At 37.0% G+C, this 19,257-nt stretch overlaps 1 protein-coding gene across 2 annotated transcripts; it reads right to left on the bottom strand.

Annotated features, from left to right (window-relative positions):
- Nucleotides 1–221: 221 nt before the first annotated feature.
- On the bottom strand, nt 222–7,621 carry gjb8 (gap junction protein beta 8). Of its 2 annotated transcripts, XR_012049255.1 has the most exons (3): nt 7,479–7,621; nt 1,010–2,135; nt 222–811 (listed from the first exon to the last, which is right to left on the bottom strand). XR_012049255.1 is itself a non-coding variant. In XM_061926377.2 (2 exons), exon 2 carries the CDS (start codon nt 2,125–2,127, stop codon nt 1,336–1,338), a length of 792 nt encoding a protein of 263 aa, XP_061782361.1. In that variant the 5' UTR covers nt 2,128–2,135; nt 7,479–7,621; the 3' UTR covers nt 928–1,335. The 2 variants fall into 2 exon arrangements, 1 of the variants encoding a protein (XP_061782361.1); XM_061926377.2 differs by lacking the exon at nt 222–811 and having other exon boundaries at nt 928–2,135.
- Between the last annotated feature and the right edge of the window lie 11,636 nt (nt 7,622–19,257).

Genomic DNA, 19,257 nt, shown 5'->3' with positions numbered 1-19,257 from the left:
ATGTTTGTATCTGTTACACATATTTTTATCCGTTACACATCTTTGTATCCGTCACACATGTTTGTATCCGTGACACATGTTTTTGTGTGTTACACATCTTTGTACGTGTTACGCATGTTTGTATCTGTTACACATGTGTTTATCCGTCGCACATCTTTGTACGTATGTTTCATCTGTGCATTTAACGTGGTGTTGTGTACTTAATGTGATATTGTGTATTTAACGTGTTAATGTGTATTTAATGTTATTGTGTAGTTTGCATTTATTGTGTATTTCATGTGCTATTGAGTAGTCATTGTGTAGTTAGTGTGTATTTGAAGACATTTACATTTGTGAAGGGGGAATAAAAAATAAATATAAAAAAGGTCCAACCAAGCAAATATTTCAGAACCCTCTGACTAGTTCTATTGAAGACCTGTTGAAGACCTGTTAAAGACCTTTTAGAGACCTGTTAAAGATCCAGTAAAGACCTGTTGAAGATCTAGTAAAGAGCTGTTGAAGACCTGTGACATAAGACGTAAGATGATTGGTCAAACGGGCAAAACTGGGGACAAAAACCACCTGACTACCTGTTGAAGATCTAGTAAAGACCTGTTGAAGATCTAGTAAAGACTTGTTGAAGATCTAGTAAAGACCTGTTGAAGATCTAGTAAAGACCTGTTGAAGACCTGTGACATAAGACGTAAGATGATTGGTCAAACGGGCAAAACTGGGGACAAAAACCACCTGACTACCTGTTGAAGATCTAGTAAAGACCTGTTGAAGATCTAGTAAAGACCTGTTGAAGATCTAGTAAAGACCTGTTGAAGATCTAGTAAAGATCTGTTGAAGACCTAGTAAAGACCTGTTGAAGATCTAGTAAAGACCTGTTGAAGATCTAGTAAAGACCTGTTGAAGATCTAGTAAAGACCTGTTGAAGATCTAGTAAAGATCTGTTGAAGACCTAGTAAAGACCTGTTGAAGATCTAGTAAAGACCTGTTGAAGATCTAGTAAAGAGCTGTTGAAGACCTGTGACATAAGACGTAAGATGATTGGTCAAACGGGCAAAACTGGGGACAAAAACCACCTGACTACCTGTTGAAGATCTAGTAAAGACCTGTTGAAGATCTAGTAAAGACCTGTTGAAGACCTGTGACATAAGACGTAAGATGATTGGTCAAACGGGCAAAAGTGGGGACAAAAACCACCTGATTGTCTTTATTTTGTCCCACTCTGATCCGACCTCGGATTGCGTCCCAACACTTTTGTCCAAACATCCATTTTGTCCATTTGGCGTTTCTGGAACAATCCGGGACGTGACACGCCCTCCGGCGGGCCGCCGACAAGCCGCTCCCTCAGCAGGCGGTCTTGCGGCCGGAAGAGTCCGAGATCAGCAGCTCGTTCTTGCGGTTCTGCAGGACGGCGTCGTCCCCGGTAACCGTCTCCTTGCGGCCGTACGCCAACTTCCTGTTGGCGCGTCCGGAGCACCTGAGCAGCGCCTTGGCCAGCAGGTAGACCAGCTCGGCCACGTTGAGCACCATGCAGATGGCGGAGGAGGCCACCATGAAGATGGTGAAGACGGTCTTCTCCGTGGGTCTGGAGATGAAGCAGTCCACCTTGTTGGGACACGGCCATTGCTCGCACTTCACCAGCCGCGGCATCCGGAAGCCTCCGTAGACGAAGTAGAGCGCGTACATGAAGCCGCCCTCGAAGAGCAGGCGGAAGAAGAGGCTGCAGGTGTACGTCCACCACAGCGTGCCCGTGATGGGCAGCCGCCGCCTCTTCAAGGTCTCCAGGTCGCCGCCGCCGCCGCCGCCGCGGGAGGCCAGGATGGTCCTCTTGTCGCCGCGCTTCCTGTAGGCCACGTGCATGGCCACCAGCAGGGCGGGCGTGGACACGAAGATGAGCTGCAGGCACCACAGGCGGATGTGCGAGACGGGGAAGAAATGGTCGTAGCAGACGTTCTTGCAGCCGGGCTGCTGCGTGTTGCAGGTGAAGTCCGACTGCTCGTCGCCCCAAACGCTCTCGGCCGCCAGCACCAAGATGGTGATGCGGAAGATGAACAGCACCGACAGCCAGATCTTGCCCAGGCTGGTGGAGTGCTTGTTGACTCCGCCCAGCTGGGCGTACAGAGCCCCCCACGTCATGCCCGCACCTGCAGGGGGCGGGGCCACATCCAGTAATAGAACACTACACTTCCTCTCATGTCCTACTACAATAAGAGAACACTACACTTCCTGTCATGTCCTACTACAATAAGAGAACACTACACTTCCTGTCATGTCCTACTTAAATAAAAGAACACTACACTTCCTGTCATGTCCTACTGCAGTAAGAGAACACTGCACTTCCTGTCATGTCCTACTTAAATAAAAGAACACTACACTTCCTGTCAAGTAAATAAAAGAACACTACACTTCCTGTCAAGTCCTACTACAATAAGAGAACACTACACTTCCTGTCATGTCCTACTTAAATAAAAGAACACTACACTTCCTGTCAAGTAAATAAAAGAACACTACACTTCCTGTCAAGTCCTACTACAATAAGAGAACACTACACTTCCTGTCATGTCCTACTACAATAAAAGAACACTACACTTCCTGTCATGTCCTTCTACAATAAGAGAACACTACACTTCCTGTCATGTCCTACTACAGTAAAAGAACACTACACTTCCTGTCATGTCCTACTACAGTAAAAGAACACTACACTTCCTGTCATGTCCTACTACAATAAGAGAACACTACACTTCCTGTCATGTCCTACTTAAATAAAAGAACACTACACTTCCTGTCATGTCCTACTACAATAAAAGAACACTACACTTCCTGTCAAGTCCTACTACAATAAGAGAACACTACACTTCCTGTCATGTCCTACTTAAATAAAAGAACACTACACTTCCTGTCATGTCCTACTACAATAAGAGAACACTACACTTCCTGTCATGTCCTACTTAAATAAAAGAACACTGCACTTCCTGTCATGTCCTACTACAGTAAAAGAACACTACACTTCCTGTCAAGTCCTACTACAATAAAAGAACACCACACTTCCTGTCATGTCCTACTACAATAAAAGAACACTACACTTCCTGTCATGTCCTACTTAAATAAAAGAACACTACACTTCCTGTCATGTCCTACTACAGTAATAGAACACTACACTTCCTGTCATGTCCTACTACAATAAAAGAACACTACACTTCCTGGCAAGTCCTACTTAAATAAAATAACACTACACTTCCTGTCAAGCCCTACTACAATAAGAGAACACTACACTTCCTGTCATGTCCTACTACAGTAAAAGAACACTACACTTCCTGTCATGTCCTACTACAATAAAAGAACTACGCTTCCTGTCATGTCCTACTATAATAAAAGAACACTACACTTCCTGTCATGTCCTACTACAATAAAAGAACACTACACTTCCTGTCATGTCCTACTACAATAAAAGAACACTACACTTCCTGTCATGTCCTACAACAATAAAAGAACACTACACTTCCTGTCATGTCCTACAACAATAAAAGAACACTACACTTCCTGTCATGTCCTACTACAATAAATGAACACTACACTTCCTGTCATGTCCTACTACAGTAAAAGAACACTACACTTCCTGTCATGTCCTACTACAATAAAAGAACACTACACTTCCTGTCATGTCCTACTACAATAAAAGAACACTACACTTCCTGTCATGTCCTACTACAATAAAAGAACACTACACTTCCTGTCAAGTCCTACTACAATAAAATACTACACTTCCTGTCAAGTCCTACTACAGTAAAAGAACACTACACTTCCTGTCATGTCCTACTTAAATAAAAGAACACTACACTTCCTGTCATGTCCTACTACAATAAAAGAACACTACACTTCTTGTCATGTCCTACTACAATAAAAGAACACTACACTTCCTGTCATGTCCTACTACAATAAAAGAACACTACACTTCCTGTCATGTCAGTAAAAGAACACTACACTTCCTGTCATGTCCTACTACAATAAAAGAACACTACACTTCCTGTCATGTCCTACTACAATAAAAGAACACTACACTTCCTGTCATGTTCTACTACAATAAAATACTACACTTCCTGTTATGTCCTACAACAATAAAAGAACACTACACTTCCTGTCATGTCCTACTACAATAAAAGAACACTACACTTCCTGTCATGTCCTACTACAGTAAAAGAACACTACACTTCCTGTCATGTCAGTAAAAAAACACTGCACTTCCTGTCATGTCCTACTACAATAAGAGAACACTACACTTCCTGTCATGTCAGTAAAAAAACACTACACTTCCTGTCATGTCCTACTACAAGAAAAGAACACTACACTTCCTGTCATGTCAGTAAAAGAACACTGCACTTCCTGTCATGTCCTACTACAATAAGAGAACACTACACTTCCTGTCATGTCCTACTACAATAATAGAACACTACACTTCCTGTCATGTTCTACTACAATAAAATACTACACTTCCTGTCATGTTCTACTACAATAAAATACTACACTTCCTGTCATGTCCTACAACAAGAAAAGAACACTACACTTCCTGTCATGTCAGTAAAAGAACACTGCACTTCCTGTCATGTCCTACTACAATAAGAGAACACTACACTTCCTGTCATGTCCTACTACAATAATAGAACACTACACTTCCTGTCATGTTCTACTACAATAAAATACTACACTTCCTGTCATGTCCTACTACAATTAAAGAACACACTACACTTCCTGTCATGTTCTACTACAATAAAATACTACACTTCCTGTCATGTCCTACTACAATTAAAGAACACACTACACTTCCTGTCATGTTCTACTACAATAAAATACTACACTTCCTGTCATGTCCTACAACAAGAAAAGAACACTACACTTCCTGTCATGTCAGTAAAAGAACACTGCACTTCCTGTCATGTCCTACTACAATAAGAGAACACTACACTTCCTGTCATGTCCTACTACAATAATAGAACACTACACTTCCTGTCATGTTCTACTACAATAAAATACTACACTTCCTGTCATGTCCTACTACAATTAAAGAACACACTACACTTCCTGTCATGTTCTACTACAATAAAATACTACACTTCCTGTCATGTCCTACTACAATTAAAGAACACACTACACTTCCTGTCATGTTCTACTACAATAAAATACTACACTTCCTGTCATGTCCTACAACAAGAAAAGAACACTACACTTCCTGTCATGTCAGTAAAAGAACACTGCACTTCCTGTCATGTCCTACTACAATAAGAGAACACTACACTTCCTGTCATGTCCTACTACAATAAAAGAACACTACACTTCCTGTCATGTCCTACTACAATAAGAGAACACTACACTTCCTGTCATGTCCTACTTAAATAAAAGAACACTACACTTCCTGTCATGTCCTACTACAATAAATGAACACTACACTTCCTGTCATGTCCTACTACAATAAATGAACACTACACTTCCTGTCATGTCCTACTTAAATAAAAGAACACTACACTTCCTGTCATGTCCTACTACAATAAGAGAACACTACACTTCCTGTCATGTCCTACTACAATAAAAGAACACTACACTTCCTGTCATGTCCTACTTAAATAAAAGAACACTACACTTCCTGTCAAGTCCTACTACAATAAAATAACACTACACTTCCTGTCATGTCCTACTACAGTAAAAGAACACTACACTTCCTGTCATGTCCTACTACAATAAAAGAACACTACACTTCCTGTCAAGTCCTACTACAATAAGAGAACACTACACTTCCTGTCATGTCCTACTACAATAAAAGAACACTACACTTCCTGTCATGTTCTACTACAATAAAAGAACACTACACTTCCTGTCATGTCCTACTACAATAAAAGAACACTACACTTCCTGTCATGTCCTACTACAATAAGAGAACACTACACTTCCTTTCATGTCTTACTACAGTAAAAGAACACTACACTTTCACGATTTTTCATATGACAATTGACTTTTTATCTTATATTTTTTTACGTTTTATCTCAGAATTTCGACTTTTATTTATTAATTATGGCTTTCTATGTAAAAAAAAAAAAAATCAACATTTTATTTCATAATTTTGAATTTTTATCTCATAATTTCAACTTTTTATATCATAATTATGAATTTTAATCTTATAATTTTCGATTTTTAATTTCATAATTTCGATTTTTTTGTCATAGTTTCGATTTTTACCTCACAATTGTGATTTCTTTATCTCATAATAATGACATAATAATAATTTATTTTTTTAATCTCATAACAATGACTCATAATTTCATTTTTTGATTTCATAATTATGAATTGTATCTCATAATTTCGATATATTTAATAATTATGACTTTTAATCTCATAATTTCGACATTATTTTATCATTTCGATTTTTTTTAATCTCATAATTTTCACTTTTTAGCTCATAGTTTCGACTTTTCGTCTACAAATTATGACTTTATATTCCAATAATTTCTATTTTCTTTAATCTCATAATTATGGATTTTTATCTCATAATTGTGACTTTTTATCTCATAATGTTTACTTTTATCTTCTAATCATGATTTTTTTTTATTGCATAGTTTTTACTTGTATCTCATTATGACTTTTTTTTGGTTCATCTCATAATTACTTTTTTAATCTCAGAATTCTTGTTTTTAATATTTAGCACATATCTCCTAATAATAGACATAATAACAACAATTAGATGTGACGTAAAAACTCCATTTATAAACAAATGGTTAAGCAAGTTTAGATATAAAAAAAAAAAAAAAAAATACTATCTTGTTTATTTTATGTTTCAGTGTCATATCTGCATCTTGAGGATAATAATAATAATACTAATTAATATTTCAAACATATTTCACATAGAAGTCCATAGAAGCTCGCTTTGTTTGGCCAACAGCGCAGTTCCACTCTCCGCCACTAAACGGCGCTGTTGTGCCAGCACATAAACAAGTCAGGCGAGGAAGAACTTGACAAGACAACATTTGGTAAATTAGCTTTTTTTTTTTTACGCTAAATGACTGTTGGAAGTGTCAATTACGATCATATAAAGTGAAATATTTTTGTCTCACAAGTCAATATTGTACAATATTAATGTACTCAATAATATATGTCCTTAAAGAAGTGGCTCAGATGTGGCAAATGAGCAGTATATCTTTTATTCATGTATTATTATTATTATTGTTATTGTTGTCCGCCATCTAGTGGATTATCTTTGTATTGCATTTAACTACATTTCAATGTTTATTTTATTTTTTACTAAATATATTATTTACTTATTTACTAAATAAGCTACTCTGCTAAAGTCCTAATGATCATTTAAGTCAAATTGAAATGAGCATTTTGTGTTTCCAAGAAGTTTAAGATACATGAACATTTTTAAGGCAAGTTTTGATAAGTAGTTTCTGAACAAAAACGTCATCAATTGTTGAATGAATGAACTCCAAATGTCTGAGACTCACCTGTCTGTGGGAGGACAATCCAGTCAAAGCAATATTTCTCTAATCTTCCATCAAAGGGGAACAGAATGAGTCATTTTTCATGTCTGGGCTTCAAGGAGGAACAACAAAAAAAGTGGAGCGTCGCTGAGATGAACTAAAGTTTCCTGCAAAGACACCTGAAACTTCTCCAACTCTTCATCTAAGGGCTGAGGGGCGGGGCTAAAGCCATCACCAGACTGTGTGTGTGTGCGTGTGTGTGTGTGTGTGTGTGTGTGCGTGTGTGTGTGTACTTGTCTCAACATCCTTGTGTGGACATACACTTGACAAACCACCCTTTCTGTGAGGACCTTTTGACTTGTGAGGACATTTGCCTGCTCCTCACAACTACAGAAGTAAAATATTTGTTTTACTTTGTGTGTTTTGCATTCTGAAGTGAGGTTGCAACTCTCTACTCCCATCTAGTGCTAGATATTTTTTTTTTTTTCATCATTCTAGCTATAGTGGAAAGGGGGGCCCTCACAACCTACTAACCCAGAGGTCGGCAACCCGCGGCTCTAGAGCCGCATGCGGCTCTTTAGCGCCGCCCTAGTGGCTCTCTGGCGCTTTTTCAAAAATGTATGAAAAATGGAAAAAGATGAGGGGAAATTTTTTTTTGTTTGTTTTAATATGGTTTCTGTAGGAGGACAAACATGACACAAACCTCCCTAATTGTTATAAAGCACACTGTTTATCAGAGGTGTGGACTCGAGTCACATGACTTGGACTCGAGTCAGACTCGAGTCATGAATTTGATGACTTTAGACTCAACTTGACAAAATGTAAAAAGACTTGCAACTCGACTTAGACTTGAACATCAATGACTTGTGACTTCACTTGGACTTGAGCCTTTTGAATTGACATGACTTGACATGACTTGCTACTTTCCCCAAAACCCAAAGATGAAAAAGTTATTCGGGAGCGCTCCGTATCTTTCATTGTGTACTTGTCTATCAGCGTTGCGTGTGTCAGCTGGTGTGCTCTCAGTACAACAGCCAATCAAATTACATCTACTTTGTTTTCATCACACAGCATTCATCCAATCAAATTGCAGGACAACCAAGGAAGAAGACATGTCCAAACCACACGCCAGTGAACAAAAAATGATACCTAAAATAATTTCGTTTGGGTATAAAAATTACGAGGTGGTCAACACAAAACGGTTTGCAGTATGCAACACATGCGGTTCCAAAATGACTGATGGAGAGGCAACAACTTCCAACTTCGTCCGGCATTTGAAGTTGCACAAAGAACGGTAAGTTTTGAATGTAAGATAACGTTTATTGGCTAAGTAACGTGACTTTTATTTGCTGTGTAGTTAAATCAGTGAGGCTGTAAACTCACTGCTAACGTTATAACGTTATTGCAAACACGGGAATCTGTTGCAGTTCACTACCTTATTCATACTTTTTGTTCAGTGATTTTTTTTAAGCAGGGTTACGTTAGTCAATATATCACACGTAACGTTAGACGGCGGTCAGCAGCACCGCATATTTTAGCCACCTAAAAAAAGACAAAAATAGTCAAATAAAGGTCAGTTAAAATGTATACTATATTATGAATATGTGTACCGTTTTAGCTAGCTTTCTGACATACTGTTGGTTGTTTACCTCAGTGGTCCCCAACCACCGGACCGCGGCCCGGTACTGGTCCGTGGATCGATTGGTATCGGGCCGCACAAGAAATATATATATATATATTTTTTCTTTTTTTAATTAAATCAACATAAAAAACACAAGATACACTTACAAGTAGTGCACCAACCCAAAACAACTCTCTCCCCCCTTTTGTTCTGGGCATTGAACATGAAGACTCTTCCTTCACTGTTCCGAGTGGCCATGAGAGTCTTGGCAGTGCCTGCCTCCAGTGCTCCAGTGGAGCGAGTTTTCAGCCATGGTGGCATCATACTACGCCCCCATCGTGCACAAATGACTGACAGACTCTTGGCTAATTTGGTCTTTTGCAAATGCAATGCAGCATAGGGCCCTGACATATAAAAAGTACAACTTTTTTGTTATGTTCACGTATATGTCATGTTTTTTCAATGTTAACACTTTTGTACAAATAAGTACATTTGCACTTTATTTTTCAATGTGTTTGTTCTGTAAAGGAATGAGTTAATGTTTAAAATGACTGGTTAATAGTGCTATTATAAAGTGCAATGTCAGCACAATTTTCTTTCCTGCAATTTAAAATGCACTTGTTTTAATAAATAAATACAGCGTTTGAAAAGCATACACAATCTGTGTTAATATATTAGTCTGTGGTTAAAAGGACTTGAAAGGACTCGAAACTCAAAATGCAGGACTTAGGACTTGACTTGAGACTTTCCAGTCTTGACTTTGGACTTGACTCGGGGCTTGCCTGTCTTGACTCGGGACTTGACTCGGACTTGAGGGCAAAGACTTGAGACTTACTTGTGACTTGCAAAACAATGACTTGGTCCCACCTCTGATGTTTATATTAAACATGCTTCACTGATTCCAGTATTTGGCGAGCGCCGTTTTGTCCTACTACTACTGGCGGTCCTTGAACTCACCGTAGTTTGTTTACTTGTATAACTTTCTCCGACTTTCTAGGACGTGTTTTCTTTTTCTGTCTCATTTTGTCCACCAAACTTTTAACGTTGTGCGTGTACGCACAAAGGTGAGTTTCGTTGATGTTATTGACTCGTGTGGAGTGCTAATCAGACATGTTTGGTCACTGCATGACTGCAAGCTAATTGATGCTAACATGCTATTTAGGCTAGCTATATGTACATATTCAGAATCAGAATCAGAATCAGAATCAGAATCAGAATCAGAATCAGCTTTATTGTCATTACGCAAGGTAACGAGATTGAGGCCATTCCATACAGTGCGATGTGTGCATGCTAGAAAAACAATGTGCAAATATATAAAAATTAAAAAAAAATGTAGAAGTGCAATGAATATGGTGTGAAATATTGCATCATTTTGCCTCATTTGTAGCTATATTTGAGGTCATTAAGTTTCCTTTAAGTCCTCTTAATTCAATTTATATGTCATGACACACTATCTGTATGTAATATGGCTTTTCATTTGTAGCGGCTCCAGACAGATTTGTTTTTGTAGTTTTGGTCCAATATGGCTCTTTCAACATTTTGGGTTGCCGACCCCTGTACTAACCAAACGTGGGTCCACACAAAGTAGGCAAGACATGTGTGTGTGTGTGTGTGTGTGTGTGTGTGTGTGTGTGTGTGTGTGTGTGTGTGTGTGTGTGTGTGTGTGTGTGTGTGTGTGTGTGTGTGTGTGTGTGTTGGAGTTTCACCATAAAGCACAATAACTTGTTGTTGATGTCGCGGTCAAACGTCCTCAATGCCGACAAAAACTTCCAGAAAAGACAAAATTGTCTGAGGTTTATGAAAATGTACGTCAACAAAAAACCTTTTCTGGGCAATTCATTAATAATGACAGCTCATAATTATGACATTTATCATATAACTTTGACTTTTTATCTCATAATTTCGACTTTTTATCTCATTATGACTTTTTGTCACATCATTTCGATTTATCTCATGATTATAACTTTTATCTCATCATTTATGACTTTTTAATCACACAATAATGCCTTTTGTACTTTTTGATTTCATAATCTACCAATCTTTCTCCGTTTTCTTTGATGGTACCAGTTCCATCAGTTCCCATGACCCTCTCTTTGTCTTTAATTGCTCCAACTTTTGCATTCATATCTGCGGTCATTTGTTCACCTTTTCCTTTTCCACTCGATTTTGTTCATAAAAGTCATCTTCTGCTTCTTGGTCAGCGTCAAGTGAAAGATGGGAATTAGATGAATTTAGAGTAGTATCTTGCAGAGGTGTGGACTCGAGTCACATGACTTGGACTCGAGTCAGACTCGAGTCATGAATTTGATGACTTTAGACTCGACTTGACAAAATGTAAAAAGACTTGCAACTCGACTTAGACTTTAACATCAATGACTTGTGACTTCACTTGGACTTGAGCCTTTTGAATTGACATGACTTGACATGACTTGCTACTTTCCCCAAAACCCAAAGATGAAAAAGTTATTCGGGAGCGCTCCGTATTTTTCATTGTGTACTTGTCTATCAGCGTTGCGTGTGTCAGCTGGTGTGCTCTCAGTACAACAGCCAATCAAATTACATCTACTTTGTTTTCATCACACAGCATTCATCCAATCAAATTGCAGGACAACCAAGGAAGAAGACATGTCCAAACCACACGCCAGTGAACAAAAAATGATACCTAAAATAATTTTGTTTGGGTATAAAAATTACGAGGTGGTCAACACAAAACGGTTTGCAGTATGCAACACATGCGGTTCCAAAATGACTGATGGAGAGGCAACAACTTCCAACTTCGTCCGGCATTTGAAGTTGCACAAAGAACGGTAAGTTTTGAATGTAAGATAACGTTTATTGGCTAAGTAACGTGACTTTTATTTGCTGTGTAGTTAAATCAGTGAGGCTGTAAACTCACTGCTAACGTTATAACGTTATTGCAAACACGGGAATCTGTTGCAGTTCACTACCTTATTCATACTTTTTGTTCAGTGATTTTTTTTAAGCAGGGTTACGTTAGTCAATATATCACACGTAACGTTAGACGGCGGTCAGCAGCACCGCGTATTTTAGCCACCTAAAAAAAGACAAAAATAGTAAAATAAAGGTCAGTTAAAATGTATACTATATTATGAATATGTGTACCGTTTTAGCTAGCTTTCTGACATACTGTTGGTTGTTTACCTCAGTGGTCCCCAACCACCGGGCGGCGGCCCGGTACTGGTCCGTGGATCGATTGGTATCGGGCCGCACAAGAAATATATATATATTTTTATTTTTTTATTAAATCAACATAAAAAACACAAGATACACTTACAAGTAGTGCACCAACCCAAAACAACTCTCTCCCCCTTTTGTTCTGGGCATTGAACATGAAGACTCTTCCTTCACTGTTCCGAGTGGCCATGAGAGTCTTGGCAGTGCCTGCCTCCAGTGCTCCAGTGGAGCGAGTTTTCAGCCATGGTGGCATCATACTACGCCCCCATCGTGCACAAATGACTGACAGACTCTTGGCTAATTTGGTCTTTTGCAAATGCAATGCAGCATAGGGCCCTGACATATAAAAAGTACAACTTTTTTGTTATGTTCACGTATATGTCATGTTTTTTCAATGTTAACACTTTTGTACAAATAAGTACATTTGCACTTTATTTTTCAATGTGTTTGTTCTGTAAAGGAATGAGTTCATGTTTAAAATGACTGGTTAATAGTGCTATTATAAAGTGCAATGTCAGCACAATTTTCTTTCCTGCAATTTAAAATGCACTTGTTTTAATAAATAAATACAGCGTTTGAAAAGCATACACAATCTGTGTTAATATATTAGTCTGTGGTTAAAAGGACTTGAAAGGACTCGAAACTCAAAATGCAGGACTTAGGACTTGACTTGAGACTTTCCAGTCTTGACTTTGGACTTGACTCGGGGCTTGCCTGTCTTGACTCGGGACTTGACTCGGACTTGAGGGCAAAGACTTGAGACTTACTTGTGACTTGCAAAACAATGACTTGGTCCCACCTCTGGTATCTTGCAGTTATGATTCTGTGGTTTATAGTTCTCCGTTCCCTGCAAACGTTGACATCATTATTGCTAGCCCACTTCCATGTATACCATCTTCTCTGCCCGAACAAAACCAGTTTCACCAGCAGTTAGTTTCATTTGACCAAATCCAGTCCAGCTACAGTCACCATCTTGCTGTGGTCATTGAGGAAATGGATGTTGCCGTCCTCAGGAACCTGGCAGTCCCTCCTCCGACACCCGCTTTTATTGGTTCAATTTGAGCGCTTCTGGTTCCCGTAGTAGATGACTTTTTCCAGAATGAGGAACTCGCCCATTGCCCAACCCCCAACCCCCAACCCGGAGGACCTGCTTGGCTACTCTTCATCTGGCTTCTACCTGTCGACCTGTCCGCCTTGGGTGACCCTAGCAGGAGTTCTGGACTCCAGACAGCATAGCTCTTCAGGCTACAGAAGCACACACCCTCGCCAAGGTCTAGGTGGTAGCCCTGTCCCACGTACCAGAGAGCGAGAATCAACTTCGAGAAAAGACTCAAGTGTTGTGAGGAAAACGTTGGTAAAGAAAAAGTCCTACGTTGGTCTTTGATGTTTACAAAAACAGCATGTTAGGTTACTAAAGACAACAACATGGAGTAGGTCAACCTCAGTTTTTGTACCATTCCTTTTTCCAGGAACATTTTTGCCATCATTTTGTTTTGCTTTCACATCTCAGTTATCGTACCACCAAACTTTACCCCAAACAAACTTATCTCTTGTTTTCCACTTTATTATTTAATTATGACTTTTTGTCTCATCATTTCAATAGATCTCATAACTAAGACCGTCTTTTTACATCATAATTACGGTTGATCTAATAATTATGACTTTTGATCTCATAATTATGACTTTTGATCTCATAATTATGACTTTTTGTGTCATCATTTCAATTTTTTTCCCACTCATGGTTATGACGTTGGGCAGCACGGTGGTAGAGGGGTTAGTGCATCTGCCTCACAATACGAAGGTCCTGAGTAGTCCTGAGTTCAATCCCGGGCTCGGGATCTTTCTGTGTGGAGTTTGCATGTTCTCCCCGTGACTGCGTGGGTTCTACTCCGGCTTCCTCCCACCTCCAAAGACATGCACCTGGGGATAGGCCCCTCCCACCTCCAAAGACATGCACCTGGGGATAGGCCCCTCCCACCTCCAAAGACATGCACCTGGGGATAGGCCCCTCCCACCTCCGAAGACATGCACCTGGGGATAGGCTCCTCCCACCTCCAAAGACATGCACCTGGGGATAGGCCCCTCCCACCTCCAAAGACATGCACCTGGGGATAGGCCCCTCCTACCTCCAAAGACATGCACCTGGGGATAGGCCCCTCCCACCTCCAAAGACATACACCTGGGGATAGGCCCCTCCCACCTCCAAAAACATGCACCTGGGGATAGGCCCCTCCCACCTCCAAAGACATGCACCTGGGGATAGGCCCCTCCCACCTCCAAAAACATGCACCTGGGGATAGGCCCCTCCCACCTCCAAAGACATGCACCTGGGGATAGGCCCCTCCCACCTCCAAAGACATGCACCTGGGGATAGGTTGATTGGCAACACTAAATGGTCCCTAGTGTGTGAATGTTGTCTGTCTATCTGTGTTGGCCTTGTGATGAGGTGGCGACTTGTCCAGGGTGTACCCCGCCTTCCGCCCGATTGTAGCTGAGATAGGCTCCAGCGACCCCGAAGGGAACAAGCGGTAGAAAATGGATGGATGGTTATGACGTTTTGTCTTATAATTTCGATTGCTCTTGTAATGAACTTTTTATTTCACAATTTTTATCTCAATTATCAACTTTTTATTTCGAATTTAAAAATGTTTTTGTCTGTAAATGATGACTATCTCATCATTTTGACTTTGATTTCATAATTTCGACTCTAGCTCATAATTATGAGTTTTAAAATGTACATGTTTTACTCAAAATTTCGATTTTGAAGATCATAATTATGACTTTTATCTCTTTATTTCTACTTTTTTATCTCATTGTGCTTTTTATGTCATATTTTCAATTTTTTAATGTTTATCACATAATTATGACTTTTTATCTCACGATTTAGACCTTTGGGTTTGTATCTCATAATCATGACTTTTATCTCATCATTTTGACTTTTTATTTCATAATTATGCCTTTTATCTCATAATTTCGATATTTAATTGCATAATTTCGACTCTTTAGCTCATAATTGTGATGTTTTATTTAACAATTATGACATATAAAATGTCATCATTTAAAATTTCGGCTTTTTATCTTACAATTTTGCTTCATCTCATAACTTTTTACTCATCATTTGGATTTTTAAGATTATAATTATATAATTATAATTATTATTTGTATCTCCTAATTATGCCTTTGTCATAATTCTGATTTTTTTTTTGTCTTATAATTTCGATTTATCTTAAAATGATGTCTTTTATCTCAAAAGTTCAACTTTCTATTTCATAATTGTCTTTTTATCTCATATTATCAACTTTTTAATTTTTAATTTCGAATTTTTACCTCATAAATATAACCGTTTCCTCTCAAGATTATGATTTTTTTAAATCTAATTATTCCTATTTATCTCATATTTTCGACTTTTTAATTTCATAATTTTGACTCTTTAGCTCATAATTATGAATTTTAAAATTTCCACGCTTTACTCACAATTTCGATTTTTTTCAAAACGCCGTTGGGTTGGTCTTTAATGTTTACAAAAACACAAAATTGGGGTTACTTAAAATAAAATAAAAAAGGCTTAAAAGTCATTAAAATCTCAGTTTTTATTACGTCCCAACTCGTGTACGATTTCATGCCCAAGTTTTCCTGTTGGTGCTTTTGAACTGAGTACTACTGGAATAGAATCCAGCATGGGGCCAAAGAAAGTTGTGAGTGCCAGCACTTTGATTAAAGAAGGTGAGAAACACTGATACATTGAATAAATAACTCATAGCAAAGTACAAAGGTGGCCATAAAAGTAGAATTATTTGGATAAAGTGTGGTATTTCTATTTATTGGATCTTTACAACATGGGTGTTGTTGGTGTCTTCAGTTTTTGCAAGGTTAGCTTTGCAAAGACTTGTTTTGTATTCCCCAGCACCAGTTGAACTGGAGCGGGACGAAGACTAAAACATCTTTGGTGTTTTAACAAACCAATAAAGTCTCGGGTGTTGATGTCACTGACCGGGAAGTAATGTGTGACCAAATAGCGATACCATGTGACCAAATAGTGATACCATGTGCTGGGCAAACAGTCATGACACGCATCTCTTCACCGAATAATCACGATGGAGCACATTCCTTTGTTTGATTCTTTACTATGAAGACTTTCTGCCCTTCACAGACTTCACCGAGTATTGACTGGAACTACAACATCCTTCCCTTTAAAGCAACAATATGGGAGAATTGGCTCATGCTGGGCCTTTCACTTCTAGGGGTGTGCCGATACAACCTTGTCACTTCCAATCCAATATTGATATCGCAGCCCCGAGTATTGGCCCACAGCAGTAATCGTACATACTTGTATCATTTTGTAGTGTAGACCTATTTATTATTAACCTCATGCTTTCTTTAAGTTGAAGTGGAGTGGTAATAGTTTTTTTTGGGGTGACACATGGTCACAATAATTCATGAAGTTGAATGATGCGGACACGTTTGTTACCGGATACTTTCCAATATGCCTCGGAGACTTTGTATGTAGGTGATGTAATGATTTGATACTTGTTTATATTGTTCAATGATGAGTACACATGTCTAGCTCCTGTGCTATTGTGGGCTTAGCCGTCGTGTAGCTGCTAGCTCCTAGCATGTTTACCTTTTTACTGTGACGTCACATATTTGACGTGATTGTTTGCTGATATTGGAGCGATATGGGATCGGAGCACCTGGTTGTCATGGCAACCCCAGGTCACTAATGTAATATTGGTGGACACACACTAGGAAAGCCTCATTTTCACCACTGACAAAGAACATCCAAATGATGAGATAAAAAGTCAATTATGAGATAAAGTGATCATTGTAAAATAAATTCATAGTTATGAGATACAAAGTAAAAATGACGAGATAAAAAGTCATAATTATGAGATAAGTGTACATTTTGATAATTATGAGATAACGATTTGATGATATCTCAAGATTTGGACTTGTATCTCATTTTGATGACTATTTCTCAATTCTAACTTTTTATCTCATAATTTCAACTTTTTATCTCATAATTCTGACTTTTTATCTTGTGACTTTTTCTCATAATTCTAACTTTTTATCTCATAATTTCAATTTTTTTATCTCATAATTATGACTTACCTCATAATAATGACTTTTTTTATCAGATGATTTTGACATTTTCCTCATAATTTCAAATTTGTATCTCATAATTCTAACTTTTTATCTCATAATGACTTTTTTTCATAATTCTGACTTTTTCTCATAATTGTAACTTTGTATCTCACTTTAACTTTTTATCTCATCATTTTTACTTTTTATCTTATAATTCTGACTTTTTATCATATCTGATGACTTTTTCTCATCATTTTAACTTTTTATTTGATAATTTTTACTTTTTATCTCATAATTATTAATTTCTATCTTATAATTATGACTGTATCATAATGTCTACTTTTTATCTCATAATTATGACTTATCTCAAAATCCTGACTTTTTTATCACATGACTTGGACTATTTCCTCATAATTTGAACTTTTTATCTCATAATTCTAACTTTTTATCCCATAATTTGAACTTTTTTTTTTTTTTATCTCATAATGACTTTTTTTTTCATAATTATGACTTTTTATCTCACAATGATGACCTTTTCTCATCATTTTAACTTTGTATCTCATTGTAACTTTTTATCTCAAAATGTTAACTTTTTATCTCATAATTCTGACTTTTTATCTCATTTGATGACTTTTTCCTCATCATTTTAACTTTTTATTTGATAATTTTTACTTTTTATCTCATAATTATGAATTTTTATCTTATAATTATGACTATCTCATAATTTCTACTTTTTATCTCGTAATTATGACTTTTATCTCAAAATCCTGACTTTTTTATCACATGATTTGGACTTTTTCCTCATAATTTGAACTTTTTATCTCATAATTCTAACTTTTTATCCCATAATTTGAACTTTTTTTTTTTTATCTCATAATGACTTTTGTTTTCATAATTCTGATTTTTTTATCACATTATTTGGACTTTTTCCTCATAATTTCAACTTTTTAATCTCATAACTAACTTTTTATCTCATAATTTAACCTTTTTATCTCATAATTCTGACTTTTTATCTCATTTGATGACTTTTTCTCATCATTTTAACTTTTTATTTGATAATTTTTACTTTTTATATCATAATTATGAATTTTTATCTTATAATTATGACTATCTCATAATTTCTACTTTTTATCTCATAATTATGGCTTTTATCTCAAAATCTTGACTTTTTTATCACATGATTTGGACTTTTTCCTCATAATTTCAATTTTTTAATCTCATAACTAACTTTTTACCTCATAATGACTTTTTTTTCATAATTTTGACTTTTTATCTCACAATGATGACCTTTTCTCATCATTTTAACTTTGTATCTCATTGTAACTTTTTATCTCAAAATTAAAACTTTTTATCTCATAATTCTGACTTTTTATCTCATTTGATGACTTTTTCTCATCATTTTAACTTTTTATTTGATCATTTTTACTTTTTATCTCATAATTATGAATTTTTATCTTATAATTATGACTATCTCATAATTTCTACTTTTTATCTCATAATTATGGCTTTTATCTCAAAATCTTGACTTTTTAATCACATGATTTGGACTTTTTCCTCTTAATTTCAATTTTTTAATCTCATAACTAACTTTTTATCTCATAATTACTTTTTTTTCATAATTTTGACTTTTTATCTCACAATGATGACCTTTTCTCATAATTTTAACTTTGTATCTTATTGTAACTTTTTATCTCAAAATTTTAATTTTTTATCTCATAATTCTGACTTTTTATCTCATTTGATGACTTTTTCTCATCATTTTAACTTTTTATTTGATAATTTTTACTTTTTATCTCATAATTATGAATTTTTATCTTATAATTATGACCATCTCATAATTTCTACTTTTTATCTCATAATTATGACTTTTATCTCAAAATCTTGACTTTTTTATCACATGATTTG

The sequence above is a fragment of the Nerophis lumbriciformis genome, linkage group LG31 (assembly GCF_033978685.3).
Source record: "Nerophis lumbriciformis linkage group LG31, RoL_Nlum_v2.1, whole genome shotgun sequence".
NCBI lineage: Eukaryota > Metazoa > Chordata > Actinopteri > Syngnathiformes > Syngnathidae > Nerophis > Nerophis lumbriciformis.
The sequence above is the reverse complement of the archived record's forward strand: the minus strand, read 5'-3'. Positions and strand labels throughout refer to the sequence as shown.

Excerpts from the sequence above, each read along its gene's own strand:
- gjb8 (XM_061926377.2), bottom strand. The coding sequence starts at position 2,127 with ATGACGTGGGGGGCTCTGTACGCCCAGCTGGGCGGAGTCAACAAGCAC.